This window comes from Alosa pseudoharengus, unplaced genomic scaffold (assembly GCF_046254945.1).
Source record: "Alosa pseudoharengus isolate Yale_2024_CS ecotype anadromous, Long Island Sound unplaced genomic scaffold, YU_APseudo_1.1 YU_APseudo_1.1_scf_1, whole genome shotgun sequence".
In the NCBI taxonomy this organism is placed as follows: Eukaryota; Metazoa; Chordata; class Actinopteri; order Clupeiformes; family Clupeidae; genus Alosa; species Alosa pseudoharengus.
The window spans coordinates 48,619,595-48,641,467 of record NW_027468564.1 but is presented as its reverse complement, the minus strand read 5'-3'; the positions used below and the strand labels follow the sequence as shown (position 1 = coordinate 48,641,467).

At 41.3% G+C, this 21,873-nt stretch overlaps 1 protein-coding gene and 1 long non-coding RNA gene across 3 annotated transcripts; one reads left to right on the top strand and one right to left on the bottom strand.

The window, feature by feature from the left end:
* Positions 1-4,798: 4,798 nt before the first annotated feature.
* On the top strand, positions 4,799-19,459 carry LOC143131393 (SWI/SNF-related matrix-associated actin-dependent regulator of chromatin subfamily E member 1-like). Of its 2 annotated transcripts, XM_076291010.1 has the most exons (11): positions 4,799-4,839; positions 6,336-6,383; positions 7,045-7,088; positions 7,727-7,831; positions 8,648-8,728; positions 9,393-9,524; positions 9,904-10,075; positions 12,389-12,561; positions 13,187-13,288; positions 17,527-17,788; positions 18,521-19,459. In XM_076291010.1, the coding sequence occupies exons 2-11, from the start codon at positions 6,377-6,379 to the stop codon at positions 18,733-18,735; spliced, it is 1,293 nt and encodes a 430-aa protein (XP_076147125.1). In that variant the 5' UTR covers positions 4,799-4,839; positions 6,336-6,376; the 3' UTR covers positions 18,736-19,459. The 2 variants fall into 2 exon arrangements, with proteins under 2 accessions (XP_076147125.1, XP_076147135.1); XM_076291020.1 differs by lacking the exon at positions 4,799-4,839 and having other exon boundaries at positions 6,298-6,383; positions 7,727-7,825.
* LOC143131542 (uncharacterized) lies at positions 11,482-12,470 on the bottom strand. The gene is made up of 2 exons (XR_012988116.1): positions 12,380-12,470; positions 11,482-11,730 (listed from the first exon to the last, which is right to left on the bottom strand). It is a non-coding gene; the product is annotated as an uncharacterized LOC143131542 (long non-coding RNA).
* Positions 19,460-21,873: the final 2,414 nt, after the last annotated feature.

Genomic DNA, 21,873 nt, shown 5'->3' with positions numbered 1-21,873 from the left:
GGACAGGAGTGTATCATCAATTGGACATTCAAGGTTAAGCTAGCCAATATTTCAATCATTCAGAGCTTGAACTACAAGCTATTGGGGTTGTATTTCTAGCTTGGCAGTGCTGATTCCTGTTACACAGTAAATATTGAATTTATTGAAAAAAAATCTCTTTAATTGTTATTGTTGTGACAATCATCACAGACTATTGTAGTCAATACCATTTAGCCAGAAATTAAGTCTGGTGAAGCCATTAAAATATGTTGTCATCGTTCAAACACTTAAGCTCATATATTATTGCCATTTATGAAGCCATTAAAAGATGTTGACATCTTTCATACACTTATATAATAGGCTATATTTAAGGTGTGGCTGGAATAAATACTGAGAACAAAGAGTAAGCCTAATGCAGTGGTCCCCAAACTACGGCCCCCCAAATTATGTCCGTGGTATATAGCATCTGCCCCGCAAGGGAGTACGACGTCGTCAAACTATAACCTCCGTAATTTCCCCCATTCATTCTTTATGACGAGTCTTAACAGTACACGTGTAATAGTCTTTTTGTCCACTGGTGGTTGTTTTGGCGCAGTTTTGCGTTTGCCATCGAAAACGGAATGAAATGTAGGCCTACCTGCAAACATGTAAGAGGGTTGTGGCTATGGGATACAGCTAACAACGGAAGTCACATGACAGATAATGAAATCTCCAGTGAAATCTCCATAGAAATTGTCACTCCCCGATGTGACTCGCTACCCGATGTGAGTCACGCATGCTCAGATGGATAGGTTTTACGGCATAACGCCAAGGGATCCGACTAAAATCCATAAAATAATTCACTTTTCTGTTTAAAAAACGTTTTAGCTATCTAAGATTGTTTGATTGCTAACGTTAGCAAACGCCATTCAAGTGACAGCCTTTGTTGTGCTTGATTGCTTACTTACTTGCCAGCAGTGAACAAACTTCGTTATGTAGGTCAATTTTTATTGATATTACAGAAGTCTCTCGGTAGCAGGCTACTTCAGCCTCTAATCTAGAACTGACATTAGAGATCATGCCGTGAAAATGTGATGCCTTACGCTAAATAATACATTACTGAATGAATCCAAAACAGAAATTCTATTTTTTGGTTCACATGAAGCTGCAAATAATGCAATTAGTGAACTAGGGATTTGTAAAACCTTATGCAAGAAATCTTGGCTTTCTACTTGACCCTGATTTTAAATTTGAGAAACAAATTAATGCTGTTGTCAAGTCATCTTTTTACCACCTTAGAATCTTAAGTAAAGCCAAAACTATGTTTTCTTTCAAAGACTTTGAGATATTGATCCATGCCTTTATTTCATCCCGCCTGGACTACTGTAACTCCCTTTATTTTGGTGTCACTCAGTCCACTCTATCCCGACTTCAGATGGTGCAAAATGCAGCTGCAAGACTGCTCACCAAGTCTAAAAAGACACAACATATTTCTCCAGTTTTGAAATCTCTGCAATGGCTACCAGTGAAATTTAGAGTAGATAACAAAATTCTTCTTTTTGTCTTTAAAGCTTTAAATGGACAAGCTCCCCAATACCTAAGTGAGCTTGTACACTTTCACTGCCCTCCCAGAACTCTGAGTTGTATGTTTTTATTTTTTGGAGCACTTTGGTCAACCACAGGTTGTTTTAAATTGTGCTATATAAATAAACTTGACTATGACTATGACTATTACTGCTTTGTAGGCTAATGTCATTATTCTGTGGCTAACAGCACAGGTGGTCGCAAAGTAGCAAAGTGACGCATGCGCGACTCACATCGGGGAGTGACAGAAATAAACAGTATCAGGACAGGAAGTAACCTAACCCTAATCCTAACCATGGAGGTATTATATATAACTGGAGAGAGTGACTAAGTCCCGCCCCCATTCATTTCAATGGCCCATGCTAGGCTAGCTACTTCAGCCAAAAAAGCATGAAATTGACCGCAGCCATCTTTACGAAAATGGCGTTTCATGGGTGTTCGTTTCCGGCACCAGCTAGAATTAGCCTATTAGATTCCACGTTACAGACGGAGACAACGTAAGGTACAACGATATGTCGTTGATGAAGATTGGACATTCCCTCAGAGGAAAAGAAGTTGTTCGGGAACGCGCTTCACCTCGTTATAAGCGCAAATTCATTTAATTGGTTGGGATAACATTTTGGGAATGGTGGTAAAGTTTGCCCTGTCTCTGAAGTCCTAGGTTATTTAATGTGATGTTCATATGTGATAATAAACGATGCGAATCAATATTGTGTCACTTTAGGCTTCACAAATAATGATCCCTAAATACTATATTTGGACAGGTTGTAAGCCTATTACGCAATAGGCTATCCAACGAAAATGACTATTAATTAAGTAGACATGGTATGTAAGAAACGTGTGGATAGCTGGGATTTTTGCTGCACCCAGTGTGAATTTGCAGCTTGTTAAGCCTAGGCTACATTTGCAGGCAGACGAAATGAAGCCAACGCAAGTTAAACTTCCGATAGAAGCGCACATCCCTCGGGTATTGTGGTTCGAGCAGGCATAGTCTGCAACTGTTGTTGGACATTTGGCTTTTGCTTCGACTGGCAGCCTGAACATTTAAATCAAATGCATAGCCTAATCATTTCAATGTTGCAAGAAAGCAAACGAAATAAGTCATTGACATTTGTTTCGTTTTAAATCACTTGGGGAGACAGGTTATATGATCCAGACCTTGCGTTCTACAGAACTACAGCCTGTGCGTTTTAAAATAGTCTTCATACACAACGCAATGAGTAGGCTAATAATTGGATATAGGTCATTCCTATGCATCTGCCAAAGTGTATGGTCATAGTCAGTTACTTTAAGGTAATTACTTGGCACCCCGCATATACGGCAAATAGCCTAATATGACAACATTAACATTTTTCTTTTATTTACCACAAAGTCCGGTAATACAGCCTAAACCATGTAGGCATTAAGTCAAGTATCAGTAGCTTAATCCAAGTAGTTAGTTGTTTTATTTGTCGTCTTCCAGAAATGCAAACCAACATGGACGCGCAAGGACGCTCGTGCCCAAAACTAAACTCGTGCATGAGCTGTCATCTACCAATCAGCATGTAAAAACTGGTGCCGGAAGTTGCAACCATGTAACGCCATGTTTTCAAAAATGTCGGCGGCCAAATGCCATGCTAAGTGGCTGAAGCTAACCCTTCAAATCCTGACCCCCTGATCCTAACCCTAACCCTTAGCTGTATCCCTTTTAGACACCACCAGAGGCCTATGCTGACTGCATCAGTGCTCAAAGTATTCTAAAAGTTTATCAATTAATTGTTAATAACTAACTAACTTCTATTCAAGTCATATTTCTGGGACTTTCTGGGATAATTATTTCTATTTTTTATTCACTCGTTCAAATGTTCATACAAATTCACAATTCACAAATTTCTCATGAGTGAAAGTTAGAATGGTGGTGTCAGATGTTTTTGCCAGCACTTCATAAAACTCTCATAGTTTGAGTTATTTGAATTATTTGTAGGATATTACTTGTTCACGACATGAGCTGTGTATGCAAAGACACAGAGTTCAGAATTCACACATTCTGAATAAAATATACTTTTGGGACTCCCTGCTAATACTTTTGGGAATGCTAAAGTCTTTTTATCAGTATTATTTCATTTGAGTTACATTTTACACTGATATGGCATGATGGCAACATAAACACAGCTAACAATGGTATTAAATTGCAGTAGCCTATGATTAAATGTAATGGAATATTCAACTAAGATAGACTGCTGTTGTTCACAGCACTAAGCTATTTATGGTTACTGATATACTCCGAGTCTCTGGCCCTCTCTTAGAGCCAGACATAGTGAGCTGGCCCTCGGAATAAAAAGTTTGGGGACCACTGGCCTAATGCAACTAGAAAAACTTATTGCTATTCATTCTCACGATTAGCATGGGGTACTTTCCATAAGATCATCTCTCAATGCAAATCAAATCAGCTATTAGGCTAACTGAAATAAAATCATGCCAATCTCTAGGTATGGAGAAGGGTATGTGATGATGTGGGGCTATTTTAATTCCAAAGACCAAGGGAACTTTATCAGGATGTAGTACCCTGGATCCATGAAATAACTGGCCTTGAAAAATAAAAATATGCCTGCCTCTATGGGAATTTAACATAGCACAAGGAAGAACATTTATTTATTTACGATACATTATTCATTCACAAAGAAGTTTGGTGTCCTTAAAGGTTGGATATGTCCTCATTTTTTAACTTAAGGCATTAAGATCAATTTCCAAAAGATGATTTTGTATTCCTCTTTTTAGTCAACTTTAACATGGGTTCATAAACGTATGAGCTCAAATGTAGAATAAAAGTTTAAATAGCTTAATATTTAGCCTAATCCGTTTTGCAACTGATCTCCACCAGGATAGCCTAATTCCCATTTTATAGGCCTACATTTACAAATGCCTAACTCTTGCAGAATAGAACAAAAGCCCCACTTTTTACTGCGATGTTAAGTAGGTTACTAAAAGATCAGGCAAACAATGAAATTCAAACTGGTTGCAACCATCCACATGTGGAAGACGTCAAACATCTGTCAAGTGTCTTCTCTGAAAACATCCATAATTATGGTATGAAACATAATGTGGCAAGAGCAAAGCAGTTGTCGCTTGTGCATGTGATGGATTGTGTTTTCTTTGAAAGTCTCTGTAGTTATCTGAGCGCCTCCTGTCATCGTGCTGAAATTAAAAAAATAATACACACATTCTAGAGACTTCCATCTATTTGCTGCAGCTTAATTCGAGTCTGGTGCTTGTACCCGATAATTCAGTTTGCAGGGCTCGGAACAAAAGGATTTTGGGGTGAGCTGTCCTCCGATTTCAATCATTAACGTTAGCATTTCTATGAAATATATATATATATATATTTATATCTACATACTTCGTAATTAAAACGAGCAAAATATCATGTAGTGAGGTGAGAATCATTCTAAGCAGGCTTGACATTTCGGCATTTAAGCCGAAAACAAACGTTATAGGGACAGTCAGGATTTGGTCACCTAGCTAGCTTGCTACCTCGTAGCATACCGTTAGCTGCCTTGTGTTGCCAGCTAATTTAAATCATTAAGCCAGCTAAATGTTAACGTTAGCGAGACAACCTTCATGGTAACTTAAGTACGCAAATTCTTAACATTCATGTAACTATACTAAAATAACAGACGTTGTAACGTTGTGCTCAGGCTCATCTGGACAAAGGTTCGTCAGTTTAGCAGCTAGCGTCTTTATTCACATAGGCATAGTGCTACTGTTATCTTACAGGGAAGGACAGGTTATCGAGCTAGAAGCTAATGTTAACTAGCTACAACAGACGAAACAGTTACAAAACTGGATGTAACGTTATGGTACCAGTAGGGCATACTGTTAGCTCTTTATTGTCAAGTGATGAACTTGTTAGTTAGCATAGTTATCAAGCCAATGTTGATGAAAGTCAAGCTAGACCCCTTTGTTAAATTATCTTAACGTTACGGTTGCAATTGTTCAGAACTTGACAGCTGACGTTAGCCAGTTAACGTTAATTAACGTTGGCTAAAGCCTATGATTGACGTTACTTACACAAAGGGCTAACACGTATCAAAGCTTTAACACTATTGATTAACGTGAGCTAAGTTAACTTAACGTTCCCGTCTGTAAAAGTCCGCTAGTGTATGCTACCAAAGCAGTTGTATTTAAAAATGAACAAGAGTCTTTATTAATTTGTCTAGCTTCTAGATATAGCTGCTAAATAATACAGTCAGTCCAATTGGCATCAACGTTACCACCATTGCGTTTAATCATGCGAAACAAAATCACTGCTACCTTACATTACTTCAAAATAATATTTTCCCTCAAAATAGTTTGTGATGCCTAAACAGAATTACTGACAGTTAGCTTGCTAAATGTTGCGAGAGCTTTTGATGTTACCGTTAGCAAGCTAGCACTAGCGTTGCGCTAGCTAAGGCTAGATACGCCAATGTTTCTTATTCCCATATACCGTCAGTACCTAGCTTCTAGACATAATTTATGAGATTTTTTGTGTAGCAATACAAATACATGTAAACACACAGGAACTTAAAATACACGTAAAACTATAGCTACCAAGATAGGTTAAAGCAGGAAGCTAGGCTGTTTTGCCAGCTGTCTTGGGCTGCACGTTTCCTCCCAGCTCCCATTGTATACACACACTGCTTCAAAGACGTTGTTTGGCATCATTGGCATCTCTGTCCATTTCATTATCAGCAGTGCCTCTACGGCGTCTCACAGAGAAACGCTAGCGTATAATGCGTCATTCTTTTTCATTCTAAATAATGTGTTTATTACAGACAGAGTTCCTGGAATAGGCTGATTTCACCCATCTGCCAAGATGTCAAGTAAGGATTGGTTTTAGTGCATTGGAAACATTGATAGCTAAATGTAGACGTTGTAGATTAATATCTACGTGGCTTGGATATAGGTAATGTGTTTTGCTGTTGCAATTTGGTGTAGATAGTTTTTGTGCAGGTTTCAGACTATTGGTATTTTTTCATTCTCTTAGTAGAAGGAATTTATGCCCAATAAGGATTAGTCCATAATGCCCATAGTGTTAAGTAGCATATGGTTATGATTTGGGGGATAGGCTACATGCATCCTTTATTGTTGTCATGAACCTGTCGTTTCATTGCCACTAGTGTGATGGGATGTATGGCTTGGCTCTCCTAGTAAAGTGCACTAGGCTTAATAGGACATTACAGCATTTCAACATTTTGTTTCTCATGAAAAAAGTTAACTTGAGGCAAAAAATTTAATTAAATTCATTTTTTTTTAATCTCCCCATTTCTTGCCACTATGGAAGCTATGGATAATGAAAACTCCTGTTAACCACATTTGTAATTTAATACATTTTGTATGACTAATTGGAAAGAAGGTTGTCTGAAATTGTAATTTTTGAGACAATCATCACTGATATATATATTTTTAAATCTCATTTAATAAGGGCTCATTGCCTTTGTCATTAATCTCTCCCCCCCTCCCTTTTTTGTTTCCTTATAACAGAGAGGCCTTCCTTTGCCCCTCCCCCCACCCCTGCCCCCATGACAGTAAGTATTGCAGCCAGCAAACAAGATGGATCCAAGTTTAGAAAGGGACCTCCCTATGTATTATGCTTTTTCATTTCAACTTGTGATTGTTACACTAGAGCCTCTGTTATTGTTGACATACATGTGTGGCCATTACCTGAAGCTTACTTCTGTTGCAGACTTGTGGTGTCTGTCCGTTTGTTTTAAGGTGGTGTAGCTCAGTCTGATGCCTGTCTGCAGCCATGCCTAGTTTGTGTATTGCCATTCATTACTGGTGTAATCCCACAATATAGAATTGAAGCGGCCACACGGACAGTCACTGCATGTGTGTTAACACATATTATGGTTTCTATTGTAGGGGATGTCAATAATGCCAAGGCACTTGGTGTTGCTTTTTGCTGGTTTGACTGTTCAACACATGTTGCTTTGGCATGACCCCAGACCATTGTTATTTTTTGTTTATTTAGCTGGTTTTACTGTTTGTCTTCTTTCATGTTTTTATTTTATTTTTTATTTCTTCTGTGTTTACTTTTTTATTTCTTGATTAACTAGATATGCTTTTAATTTCCTTGCTTGTTTCCCCCCCCCCTTCCCCCCTCCTCTCTTGTGTTGTGGTCATTTCTCATCCGGGTTTCTTGTCTCATTTGTTTCCTCATCAGCAAATGCCCAACACTCCCGGGTTTGTGGGCTACAACCCATATAGCCACCTGGCCTACAACAACTACAGGCTGGGAGGAAACCCTGGCAGCAACAGTCGGGTAACGGTAGGACCATTGATGGGGGATGTAGACTGAGGTGGAGGAGGTACCCAAGAAAATACCCAGAGAACAGTGGCACAGCTCAAAGCCAGGGAGTCTGAATTCACTTTACAAAGCTAACTTGCTACACTTCTCATGGACAGTCTACACTGCAAATTATAATGATGTTAGAAGTGGGTGTTTGGGTATTGCTAACAGATAGCTACACACTATTAGCTCAGATCTTACAACTTCCTTGATCAACTCTAATTATCCCCTCAGGTGGGCCGAAAGGAGAAATAGAAATAACCACATATGACGTCATTGTAAGAGCTTACCGTATCCGTATTTTGGGTGAAACTGTTCAGTGGCAAGATTATTGTGTCGTTGCTATCATTAACTCTTTAGCTGGACAAACTTGTAAGGTAGTTCTACTGATATCAAGGCCAATGATAACAATGCAATTATTCATGGATAACACAATGTCACACAGAGTTATTTTCTTCATAACATCTATGACTTCGTCAAACACCAAACTAGTCATAAAAACGGTGGCAGCCAGAGACCTAAAATGTCAAAATATGTTGAAATAAACTCTCGGTGTAAGGGGACTGGCTTCTTATTAAGCTGTACTTCGTCTGAACTTTTTCCTTGATGGAGTGGAATTTCTCAAAATATGAGTTCAGGACCGCACAAAAAAACAAAACAAAACAAAAACACATGCCTCTGGAAGAAAATAAATTAAAGAGTAGGGGTCAGCTTAGCTATCATTATCATTTATTCATATTTGTCTGTCTGTATTTGGCTGGTAAATGTGTGTTTGCTCATTCGCTTGCCTTTTAGAATGCATCAGGTATTGCCATCCCCAAACCACCCAAGCCACCAGACAAGCCTTTGATGCCCTACATGCGATATAGTAGGAAGGTAAGTGTATCACAGCTGCTTTCTACTTTTATTCACTCATTCTAGTCTGGCTCATTTAATCATGAGCCCTATTTTTTCAGCTGGGTTTGTAATTATGTGAGTGTCTACAATTATACACAAATATAGGGATACGTAGGTCCCCCCTATCCACCTGATTTCTACCATTTTACGTTGGCCCACTGATTGGTTTTGGGAAACCTATGGCATGCATATAGCAAATCGTGCTCTTAGTTTTTGACACGTTAGGCATTCAATTGGCGGGTAATTCCTTGGTCAAACATTTTGCGCAACATCAGGGCAATTGCAATGACCTGAAAAAAACTACACTCAGCCTCTTTGGATTTGGGAGATATTCACTCAGACACACTCACTTAGTAACAAAAGAGTTCAAAGTCTGAGGAGCTAAAACAAAACACATTTTAGCAGCAAAAAAAAAAAAAAAAACCTGTGACATACAAGAACTGGGGAAGAAGCCAGTATTTTGTCTTCTTTTGAAGTGAAATCGGCCCGTAAAAAACCCCCCAGCAGTCTCTGGTTTGTAACCTGTATATAGTTGCTAAACCCCGACCCCACCTCACCCCAACACCCCTGACCGACAGACCAACAGAATCAACCCAACCCAACCCAACCCGACCCCATGCCCATGTCTGGTTCTCATCACCAGGTCTGGGACCAAGTAAAAGCATCCAATCCCGATCTGAAGCTATGGGAAATTGGGAAGATAATCGGTGGCATGTGGAGGGACCTCACTGATGAGGAGAAACAGGAATATTTGAATGACTACGAAGCAGAGAAGGTTGGTTTTTTTTACGAGGTGTCGAATGGGGTGGTTTGGGGTGACAGGCGGAAGTGGCTTGGACTGTTGTTGAACTGTTCCTTCTTATTGTTTTGATTTGTTCTGTGTTTTGTTTTTATCATCTCCCTCCAGTCAAACATAGTCTAACCTCTGTAACTCTTCTGAGTAGGTCCTTTGTGGTAGAAGGAGATTTGAGGGTTTTGTTGTTTGTTTGTTTGTTCGGCTGCCAGTTTTAAGTCACGTGGCAAACTTTGTTGCGTGTGTCTCGAGGGACCTCAGGGTTGTTTGGCTGTTTTGTTTAGCTTTTCTCTGCGGATGGGTTGTCTGTCCTGTTCGACCTCCTCCCTCTCGGTTCCTCATCCCGCCTTCTCCCCTGCAGATCGAGTACAATGAGAGCATGAAGGCTTACCACAACTCCCCCGCGTACCTGGCCTACGTCAACGCCAAGAACCGTGCCGAGGCCGCCATGGAGGAGGAGAGCCGGCAGCGGCAGTCACGTCTCGACAAAGGCGAGCCCTACCTCACCATCCAGCCGGCCGAGGACCCCGACGGTGAGTGGGGCTCATTGTTACTGCCCGCTCCAAAACTGCCCGTCTCACAGAACCATCAGTGCGTCCTCTTGTTTTTTTTTGTCGTAGTTCATCTGTAAGACCAAAAAGAAAATGACAAATATGAATCAGGATAAGAACTGTGACCAATAACAACTCCTCATTGTATTGGGATGGAACCACTGCTCTGGTCAATGAACGACTCATAAGAAAGACCTCCCGATTGGGCAAAAAGCAACTGCATAAAAATGTAACTTTTTTAACAAATGAAGAGCGTTTGGCTTAGTGGGAGCTGTTTGTGGTTGAATAGAGACACCACTGATCTAGTGCCATATTATTCAGGAACTCCCCAAGCAGATTGTCTTGTGAAAATGTGTTCAGGTTTTGCCAGATCTATCTTCAGAGGGTGACCTCATAGAAGGACTTCCCTGTTATGAAAGGTGCGTGGTCTAATCTTACACATCACAAAATGCCCACTCACAATCTTTAAATAGCAACATTCTTTTTGAGATTTAAAGATTCTGATTCTTAACACACATGTAAATCAATGAAATACAGATCACTTGAAAGAACCGTTAGTTCTAAGGTTTTTGAGCAACAGTAGCTAAAAGCTATCAGGCTATCTGGTAGGAAAAGTGATATGAAGTTCCATGGTATCAGCAGGGCCCGTCTACGGACATATTAGACATTCTCTGGTATCAGTCTCCAGTTGATTATTCCTATAGGAAGTGGCATGATGCAAGTGAAGTGAGTAAGTCATGTTACTTTTATACATTTCTTGTTTCACCATCGAACGTCCTTTGAGGTTTTGGCAAAACTTTTGGCAGTTTGTTGTTCAGTTCAGTTCTCATTAGTTTGTGCAATCCCAGGCAGGCGAGACAAATACAAAACCAGTGGAGAAATGGACTGTTTAGTGTCTCAGTGATGCAGTTGCATTTTGCCTCTCTGGAACGGGAATGGTAGTGACTTCATCTCTATTGCCCTATGATCAATCTGTCTAAAGAAAAAACAACACAGTTCAGTGTCTTTACCAAGTATCTTTTTGAATTAAATGTAAAGTATAACAATACGTTAATTTTCAGTCTGCTTAGTGAACTGGTATCACATAATAATTTGCTTTTGACGTGGAACATTTCCAAAATCTGAAAGAGAGGAGACAGGTCTTGGAATATAGCTGGTGTACACAGCATATATTATATACGTTCATCGTTATTTATCCTATGATCCCAGAAGAGGATTGTAACCATGTGACTGATACCGCCATTTTGATCACATGCCATCTAGATTAAATACTGCTGTCGAAAGATATATAATATCGCAACAGTAACTAAAAACTATTCTTCTAGTTCTATAAAGTTTGATGGTGGCAGTCTTCAATGGATTATGCCTATATCATGAAGCAAGCCAAATTAACATGTAGCTTTTATTACATTTTGGTTTCATCATCGGACATCCTTTGAGGTTAATATGTTTTGGCAGTTTGTCCTTCAGTTTTCATCTGGTTGTGCAATACCATGCGAGAAGAAACAGTGGTGGAGAAACAGTGGAGAAATGGACTGTCAGATTCTCAGTGATGCAGTTGCACTTTGTCTCTCTGGAACTGCCAGTGAGCTGTCTCTCTGTCCGCCAGCTGTCATCTTTGTTGCTCCATAATCAGTCTGTGTGGGGGGAAAACAATGCAGCTCAGTGTCATAACACTTTTTGTCAAGTATTGTTTTGTATCAAATATAAAGTATGACAGTGTTTTCATTTTCAGTCTTTTAGTGAACTGGTATGACATAACCATTTGCTTTTGAAGTGGACTATAATGGTGTGGGGAGTCTAAGAGAGTGGAAAATTACAACAAAAAAAAAATATTTGAAAGAGAGGGAACAGGACTTGGAATACAGCTGGTTTAACCAAACAGTTCTCATGTATCATGTTCACACTTCACAGAATAGATTGCCATGGTATCATTCATGGTTGTACCATACCTTTGTATACTAGTCATTTCTCCTATGATCCCACAAGAGGATTCTAACCATGTGACTGGTGTGTTGATACAGCCATTATGATGACATGCCAGCTAGATTACATATTGGTGTCGAAACATATTTGTATATTGCTTTGCCAAGTTATTCTAAGAGCACGAAACAAATGTTTGAACAGATATCTGTGAAAACAACTGTGGTGAAAAGTCGTACTGTAAGTATACTGCGTCTTGGGATGGGTTGACGCGTGGCCTTGCATCCGCGTGCATATCTGCCTGGGTGGAAGGTTCCGTTTCAGTAATGTGCGGTGTGGCGGCTTTATTCCTCTCCTCCCCACCTTTTGCAGATTACGACGACGGTTTTTCCATGAAGCACTCGGCCGCGGCCCGTTTTCAGCGTAATCACCGCCTCATCAGCGAGATCCTGAGCGACAGCGTGGTCCCGGACGTGCGCTCCGTCGTCACCACGGCACGCATGCAGGTGCTTAAGCGCCAGGTCCAGTCGCTCATGGTGCACCAGGTAAGCCCACCTGCAGGTTCTGCTCACACACACACACACACACACACACACACACACACACACACACACACGCCATCTCTGACCTCACCAGGTAAGTCCTCCTCCAGGTTCCACACACACACACACACACACACACACCATCTCTCACCTCACCAGGTAACCCCACCTCCAGGTTCCGCTGCCAGGGTGTCCGTCAAAGTTATGAATAAAATGAACAGGGTTTCCATGGTTTCCATGGCTTTACTTCTACTGGTCTACCTGAGTCAAAGTTATGAATAAAATGAACAGGGTTTCCATGGTTTCCATGGCTTTACTTCTACTGGTCTACCTGAGTCAAAGTTATGAATAAAATGAACAGGGTTTCCATGGTTTCCATGGCTTTACTTCTACTGGTCTACCTGAGTAAGGACTTTGCTTTTAGCCTAGTGAAGTAACACCACTAGGAGCTAGGTTTGAAAACCACTAGTCTGAGAGAGATTACACATCAGGTTATACAACAAATTATACATCCACATATTCATAATGTACAGATCTTGAGACTATTGTACGGTATTGTAAGTGTTTTTATTTATGTTTGAGTGATGTTAATGTCCAGAGTGTTGTGTGGATGACGTCTGACCTGTAGAGAAAGCTGGAGGCTGAACTGCTGCAGATTGAAGACCGTCACCAGCTCAAGAAGAGGAAATTTCTGGAAGCCACTGAGGCATTCACCAATGAGCTGAAAAGGGTAGGGGAGAAGCACCTTTGTTGTGTACTTTCAGCAAAATATTTGTAAATAATGTTTCATTTTTTTTTTCTGACCTAATTATCGAAGTTGGATTGTCAAGTGTAATGATATAGAAAAATAGAACTGACAATTGAAAAATAAGTATAATATACTCTTTTGATCCCGTGAGGGAAATTTGGTCTCTGCACTTATCCCAAGTCGTGAATTAGTGAAACACACTCAGCACACAGTGAACACACAGTGAGGTGAAGCAACAACAGCGGCGCTCGGGGAGCAGTGAGGGGTTAGGTGCCTTGCTCAAGGGCACCTCAGCCTTGTCTACTGGCAACCCTCCGGTTACAAGTTCGAAGCGCTAACCAGTAGGCCACGGCTGCACCAGCAAAATAGCATATGAATAGCAAAATAGCATCTGAAATAGCATTCAAAATATAGTGTAGTGTTGTTTTTTTTAAATTTCTTTTATTTTGGAAGGGTAGCATATCAGCCTCCACAGATCCTAACTCCTTCACAAAGATAAGAAGATGAGATCGACAGATACGAGGTGGAGAAGAGGCACCTGAGGGACAAGTCCTACTGTGTCCATGAGGTGGAGCCAGTTAGCTCGGCTAGAGGGCAGTGAGCCCCAGCAGTGCGTCTACTCCAGCAGATAGATAGAGAGATAGATAGATAGATAGAGAGATAGATAGATAGAGAGACTCTGCTGCCTGCATAGATAGATAGATAGATAGATAGATAGATAGAGAGATAGAGAGACTCTGCTGCCTGCATAGATAGATAGATAGATAGATAGATGGATAGAGAGATAGATAGATAGATGGATAGATAGAGAGACAGATAGATAGAGAGACTCTGCTGCCTGCATAGATAGATAGATAGATAGATAGATAGATAGATGGATAGAGAGATAGATAGATGGATAGATAGAGAGATAGATAGATAGAGAGACTCTGCTGCCTGCATAGATAGATAGATAGATAGATAGATAGATAGATAGATAGAGAGACTCTGCTGCCTGCATAGATAGATAGATAGATAGATAGATAGATAGATAGAGAGACTCTGCTGCCTGCATAGATAGATAGATAGATAGATAGATGGATAGATAGAGAGACTCTGCTGCCTGCATAGATAGATAGATAGATAGATAGATGGATAGATAGAGAGACTCTGCTGCCTGCATAGATAGATAGATAGATAGATAGATGGATAGATAGAGAGACTCTGCTGCCTGCATAGATAGATAGATAGATAGATAGATAGATAGATGGATAGAGAGACTCTGCTGCCTGCATAGATAGATAGATAGATAGATAGATAGATGGATAGATAGAGAGACTCTGCTGCCTGCATAGATAGATAGATAGATAGATAGATAGATAGATGGATAGATAGAGAGACTCTGCTGCCTGCATAGATAGATAGATAGATAGATAGATGGATAGATAGAGAGACTCTGCTGCCTGCATAGATAGATAGATAGATAGATAGATAGATAGATGGATAGATAGATAGATAGATAGATGGATAGAGAGATAGATAGATAGATGGATAGATAGAGAGATAGATAGATAGAGAGACTCTGCTGCCTGCATAGATAGATAGATAGATAGATAGATAGATAGATAGATAGATAGATAGAGAGACTCTGCTGCCTGCATAGATAGATAGATAGATAGATAGATAGATAGATAGATAGAGAGACTCTGCTGCCTGCATAGATAGATAGATAGATAGATGGATAGATAGAGAGACTCTGCTGCCTGCATAGATAGATAGATAGATAGATAGATGGATAGATAGAGAGACTCTGCTGCCTGCATAGATAGATAGATAGATAGATAGATAGATGGATAGATAGAGAGACTCTGCTGCCTGCATAGATAGATAGATAGATAGATAGATAGATAGATAGATGGATAGAGAGACTCTGCTGCCTGCATAGATAGATAGATAGATAGATAGATAGATGGATAGATAGAGAGACTCTGCTGCCTGCATAGATAGATAGATAGATAGATAGATAGATAGATGGATAGATAGAGAGACTCTGCTGCCTGCATAGATAGATAGATAGATAGATAGATGGATAGATAGAGAGACTCTGCTGCCTGCATAGATAGATAGATAGATAGATAGATAGATAGATAGATAGAGAGACTCTGCTGCCTGCATAGATAGATAGATAGATAGATAGATAGAGAGATAGATAGAGAGACTCTGCTGCCTGCATAGATAGATAGATAGATAGATAGATAGATAGATAGATAGATAGAGAGATAGATAGAGAGACTCTGCTGCCTGCATAGATAGATAGATAGATAGATAGATAGATACTTTATTGATCCCTAGGGGAAATTCAAGGTCACAGTAGCATACAGACACACACACACACATTCACTAACAGCAGAAAAAGTAATTAAAAGTATATAATATTAAAAAAAACACAACTAAGCAATAATGACTGTAGAAGATAAAGAATATACTAAATATACTAAAATACAAATTATACTAAATAAAACTTAATCTAAATCAATTCTAAAAAACAGTATCCACATAGTGGGTGATTAATCAATCAGGTGCGCTTGCAATGACTGAAGCAGGGACTGAGCCTGTGGTCCTCTGTGCATAAGGTAAGGTAAGGTGCTCTTTGTGAATGAGTGCCATGGTGATGGTGCAAATGAGTAAGTCAAACAGTGCAACAGTGCAAGAATAAAGTCTATATATCTATGTATAAATAACTATATTAACAAAGGTATAAGTGTGGTCACAGTTCGGCTGATGCATGGAGGGAGGGGTTGTGCATATGTGCTAATAAAGCACGCAAACAGTGAGGCAGAAGACAATGGTAAAGTGGCTAGTGGACAGACAGTTCAAAACATGGAGGTGGTGAAGAGGCAGACAGACTATGCGGAGAAGTCTATTTCTCTTCTTCCCTTAAGTGATGCATTGAACAGTTCAATGGCCCTGGGGATGAATGACTTCCTCAGTCTGTCTGTTGTGCAAGGCAGTGAGCGAAGTCTCCAGCTGATCAGGTACACGGCAGCTTTTCATTTGCACAACAGCAGAAAATGTCAGAGCATGCTTCACATGCCACAACAGTTTCATTTGTTTCTGTTGGCACAACCATTTGATTTCTTTTTATAATCTCATGATGAATAGATCTCTGTGACTATACATCAAACAGAATATGAACATAAAGCAGTTCAGGTATTATTCTGAATTCAGATCTACAGCATTTTTAAGTTATTTAAGTAGATATCATACACTAGTACATAAAGAAAATAGTAATAACATGATAAGGATAAAGTAAAATAATGAATTTCTGTGAGAATTTAATTGCCTTATTAGACTGCAGGGAATGACAAATATTGCTTTTGATGCCATGGTAACGGGCAATTTGCATTAAAAAAGTTTTTTTTTTAAAAATAACAAAAAAATGCTTTCATAGAGGGTTCAAAACTGATTGATTTGTATATCATATAATTTGAAGAAAATTAGGCCCAGTGCTAGAGGGAAGTCAACATTTCAAAGTTATACAGTTTTGTCCTGTGGATACTCCAGTGAGGGGCATATTATTTGAAGTCTAAGTTCATTATTAAGAAGGTATTTGTTTCACAGTGATCATTAAAGGCTGATGTGTTCTCACCCACAGCTGTAGAATGTTAAACAGAGTCTCCGCCGCATCCGTTGGCATGATTTCAGCAATAGAATTTAGGTCACAGTAGTGTGGGGATGTCTACACAGACTTGCATCATGTGCTCTCTACAGCGCCCTGAGTGTTACTATGTGCATTCATCTTCATTCTCCCTATCCATGTCCACCTGTCTCTCTCTCTACCTGTCTCTCTCTACCTCCCTCTCTCTCTGTCCATTCCTTCATTCTGCTTTTGTTCTGTCTGCATCCATTTGTCTACCTCGCTATGTTTTCCATTCTGACTCTCTATCAATGCACAGGTATCTGTCCCCTCTTTTATACATCTGGCTTATCAATTTGTCTACCCCCCACCCATGACTACTATTCCGCCTCTCTCTCTCCATCAATCCCTATTTATCTTCATCTTCTCACTGTTTTTTTTCTCTCTCTCTTTCTTTCTCTCTCTCTCTCTTTCTCTCGGCATGTTTCTGTCTGCCGTCCAGCTGTGCTGTAAGAAGGTGGAGGTGGACATGGAAAAGATCTTCATCTTCTCACAGTTTTTTTTTCTCTCTCTCTCTCTCTCTCTCTCTCTCTCTCTCGTCCAGCTGTGCTGTATGAAGGTGGAGGTGGACATGGAAAAGATCTCCGCGGAAATGGCCGCCGCCGAGGAGGCCTCCCGCAAGCGCATGGCGGAACGGGAGCGGGAGATGTCCGAGGAGCCGGAACAACCTGCAAGCCCCACCTCCTCCTCCTCTGACAAGACGAAGCCCCCGGGCCTCGGCAAGGCCCCCCCACTCTCCCAAAGTGACGGCAGCAAGAAAGAAGAAGACGAGGAGCCTGCCTCGGACACCAAACCCACAGACACTGGTAAACAGCCCGAGACTACACTATGTGGACTAAAGTATTGGGACACTCAATCGCTTAATCACTGAATTCCTGTGTTTCATTTAGACCCATTGCCACCGGTGTCAACAGCCCGAGTCTTTTCACTGACATGGTGCTTTTTTATGGGGTGATACAGAGCTGTGGTCACCTCTTTCCGTGAACAGTGGAATTGCCCACTGGTGAAATACACATGAAGTCCTTAAAAAATCGTGAAGTGCCGAAACTAATTTACCTCATAGATTAAATGGTAGTACTATGTCAGAGACTACCGTCTCTTAGACCGTCAGGTAAATGTGGCACAGTTCCGATGTGCAGCATGAAAGTGTAAACAGGAAAAGTTGCGATATTTTCAGTTCCAGTTCCAACCTGAAAAAAAGAAATTCTGCTCCTCAGATATATTTTTGGTGATTTGACTCCATGAAACGTATAGAAGCAGTGTCTGACTCATAATCTGCCGGTAAAATATTTTGTCTGGGGACTATTGCGGTGATACAATTCTACCAGAGAACCGTTCCGATGATGTCACTTTTTGTGCCTATTGACAGGTCAGATGTGTACTGATTTATGTTGTGCACATGTGTGGTTGTTTTTTTTGCCATTGTCATTTGTTCCGTGCTTGAATCTTCAACAGCTGTATAAAGTCACAGCTACAGTTTATGCAGTATGACTTCCCGATACTGATGTGTGTCTTCTCTGACGTTGTGCTAATTCCAGCCGAGAAGTCGAAAGCTCCAGAGGAGCAGGAGGCCCCGGCGGCTGGCGAGGAGGCCGCCCAGGAGGACAAGGAGAGTGTGGCCGAGGCCACCATGGAGGAGTGCACCAGCGACAGCAACACCGGCTCCGAAACCCCCTGCACCCCCACCGAGGAGACCGCGCACCCCGAGTCCACCTTCGAAGGGTCCTCAGGAGGAGGTCGTCCCACGCACTGAACAGCCCCCCCCCCCGCGCCTCCTCCCCACCCCCACTCCGTCTCACTCCCCAAAACTACGGGTCCACTGATCCACCGTCCAATTAAAAAACCCACCCACCCAGCCAATCAAGTCTCCTCGTGAGAGACTTCATGCTGGAAAGGCGTCTCCAAGCTGAGCCACCACTTGTCCAACCGTCCCCCAGTCACTATTGCACTTCTCTTCACTGATATGAGATGACAAAAAGAACGCACAGACACACAAAGAACACACAAGCACATGTGTGCACACACACACACACACACACAATCTGCATATCAGTGTTAACGTTGTTCTGTTGTTTGTTTGTTTGTTTTTTAACATGGACTTGCTCTTTTTTGCGCAAATGGCTCCACACACATGACCTCTTTGGCCGTAGTCGAGAGCTCTGCTCGTCATCAGCTTTTGGTCTGCACAGTGTCGAGTGCTGTTTTTAATCGGAATGGAAACAATATTGCATGGGGTCATGTACAAGTTTGACTGGAATATGTCACTTCGTTATTAGCATTATTATTTTATTTCTACTTTTTAAATGGGTGCAGTTGTGTTTTCGGTAGGTCATTGTTGTGCTGTTGCAGTGTACAGCTATGGTATTGCACACACAGAGTAACAGCTGGGCCTGGCCCCCACACACAGTTTAGTGTTTACCTGTATGTTCATGCTGTGTTCACACGTGGGTTTATACCTGTGGCTGTTGTCTCTCGATGAAATAATTATCACGTTGACCTGTACCTGTCACTTCCCGTGAGGCAGGTTGGTGTGGTGGACATTCGGTACACCGTGTTCAGTAAACGGTTACATCATGTGCATGCAAATGCAGACTGAGCCAAAAAAAAGGCAAGATGGTGGCAGGGTAGTGAGAGCACTGAGACTTCCTGCTGCAAGGCTCTGCAAACATGAAGACAAACAACATCAAAGGATACGTGCTTATTCAGTGGCCTTGCCCGATAAAGGATTTGCTTATTGAATTCAGCTGAGACACTTCCGCGCTTACTTATTTCTTACCCCCCCCCCCCCATTCTTACTTAATTTTCACCCTCTGTTTTGCTAAAGCAGAAAGAAACAAGGGGGCAGTTTATATGGGCCCTTATTCTTGGAATGTGCTGTTGTATGCTCTCTGTATTAGTATTATGTGTTGCCGTTGTCTCAGGAGTTTGTACTTAGTCTTGGTGTGTTATTTATGATTGCTTTGCTTCCCCAGCAGTAGATTTGAGTGTCCGTGCCAGTTGTATAGGTGCTGTGTTGTGCCGTAGCGATGTGCTAGGAAGAGCTAACTCAGTGCTGTGGATGGTGCTAGCTCAGGCGATCTCAATCGAGCTTTCTAGGGTCCCCCCCCCCCACCCGACCCCGACCCTCCCCTGAGGAACTCACAAGCGAGGTAGCATTCATCAGTAGCATTCAAGATTAGCAGCTAGCAGATGGCAGGGTGATGGATGGGATGACTGATGAACTGAGTTAAGAGCCTCCTGAGCCAGGCTGGCCAATTGCATTCTTTAGCAACAATCCAGCGTGCAGAGGTACTGATAGCTGTGAGTTAGCTGCAATGCTACAAATTGTTTTGTGCGCGTTGTCAGTGTGCTTAACGTGTGTTGGTTCTCAGCATTGAAGTCAGGTGACATTGCTGTCAGTGGTTTTTATGCTTATCTCTGTCTGCTAAACAGCTATCGGGTGGCACACAGTTACACAAAACAGTGTTGAAATGCTGTGCTTGTGTTCAGTGCTAATGCAAAATCGTGTGTAGTAGCTAGCTGTTAGGGTCAAGCTTAGTGGCCTTCAGCATTAGCAGTGTAGCGACATCTCTTAGCATCATTCTAAACTAGCCTGGTTAGCTGCTGTTAGTGTTAGCCTATCCTGAGCAGTTCTTTTAAAAGATATATCATGATCACAAGAAGCTCATCCTATCACCCTGGTTACACAGGATCATCTCATGACAAAGCCACTTGGAAAGCTGTGTTGAAGAATGGATTTTGCAACATGATTTCCTTTTTCATATTTATACTGTGCCAATAAACTTTTGTACACCGAAAATAAATAATAAAAAAAAAACATCTTACCAGTGTCATCAAAATGGTGCTGTGATTTTTTTTTTTTAAAGTATCTCAGGCCTTTCAAGTTGGTTATACATGAAAGCACTGCTGTCAAAAGAGCAAAAAATCTTATACATTTGAATGCCAAGGTCATGATGAAACATGAAACAGAAACGCAAATCTCACACCAGTCACGCTATATGTTTACTCTACTTCCACCGGATGAAAAGGTGACTAAACCACGACTAAAGGAAGTAAGTAAGACGACAAGGTATGGGGCCAGGCCTCTCCTGGTTAGTATTATTTGCACATTCTCCCCTTTTGTGCTCCCTTTTCTTCCGAAGGAGTTGCTAATCAATCAGTAGAGGAGTATAGTGGAAAGGCACCGGTGTTCTGCTGTCACTGGCCACCTGTCGGTACAGCACCAGCAATGAATCAATACAGAAACAATACAACAGACAGATTGGAACACTAGGGCCCCTTTACATAGTCTACAGCCGTACAGTTGAGGTTCTAGTGGGTTTCCTGTTTTGCAGCAGGCTCATATTCAGTGCACCGTGTGTGTGTGTGTGTGTGCGCGCGTGTGTGTGTGTTCTGTACTCAGGTCTTGGCTCAAATGGTCTGGGTGAATCCCTTTATATTTCAATCATCACTTATATTTGAAGTGCTGTCTTGCCTCAACCATAGCAACTATGTTTTTTTTTTTCACAACAGTTGTGTGTGTGTGTGTGTTGTGCATGCATGCATGAAGCATTTGCCTTTGCCCTGCACTCACACTGCACACCTGAGGTGCGGTTACAGTGCTGTCTCTCCGGAGTGCCTTTGCTGGCAGAAGTGAAAGCCGAACACCAAAACCACACCTGCACACCTAAACGCAACACAATGAGAGAGAGGGGAGGTGGGGTTGGAGGTAGGGGCCTGTGTGTGTGGGTCTCCTTGCCTGTGCTTGTTGTGTGTGAGTGTGCGTGTGTGTGTGTGTGAGTGTGGTGGTGATGATGGGGGGGGGGGGGTGATCCGATGGGTTTTGAATGTGGTGTACTTAATTTAATCGCAGGCATTTGGGATTTACAAGACATAAATATATATTTTTTTT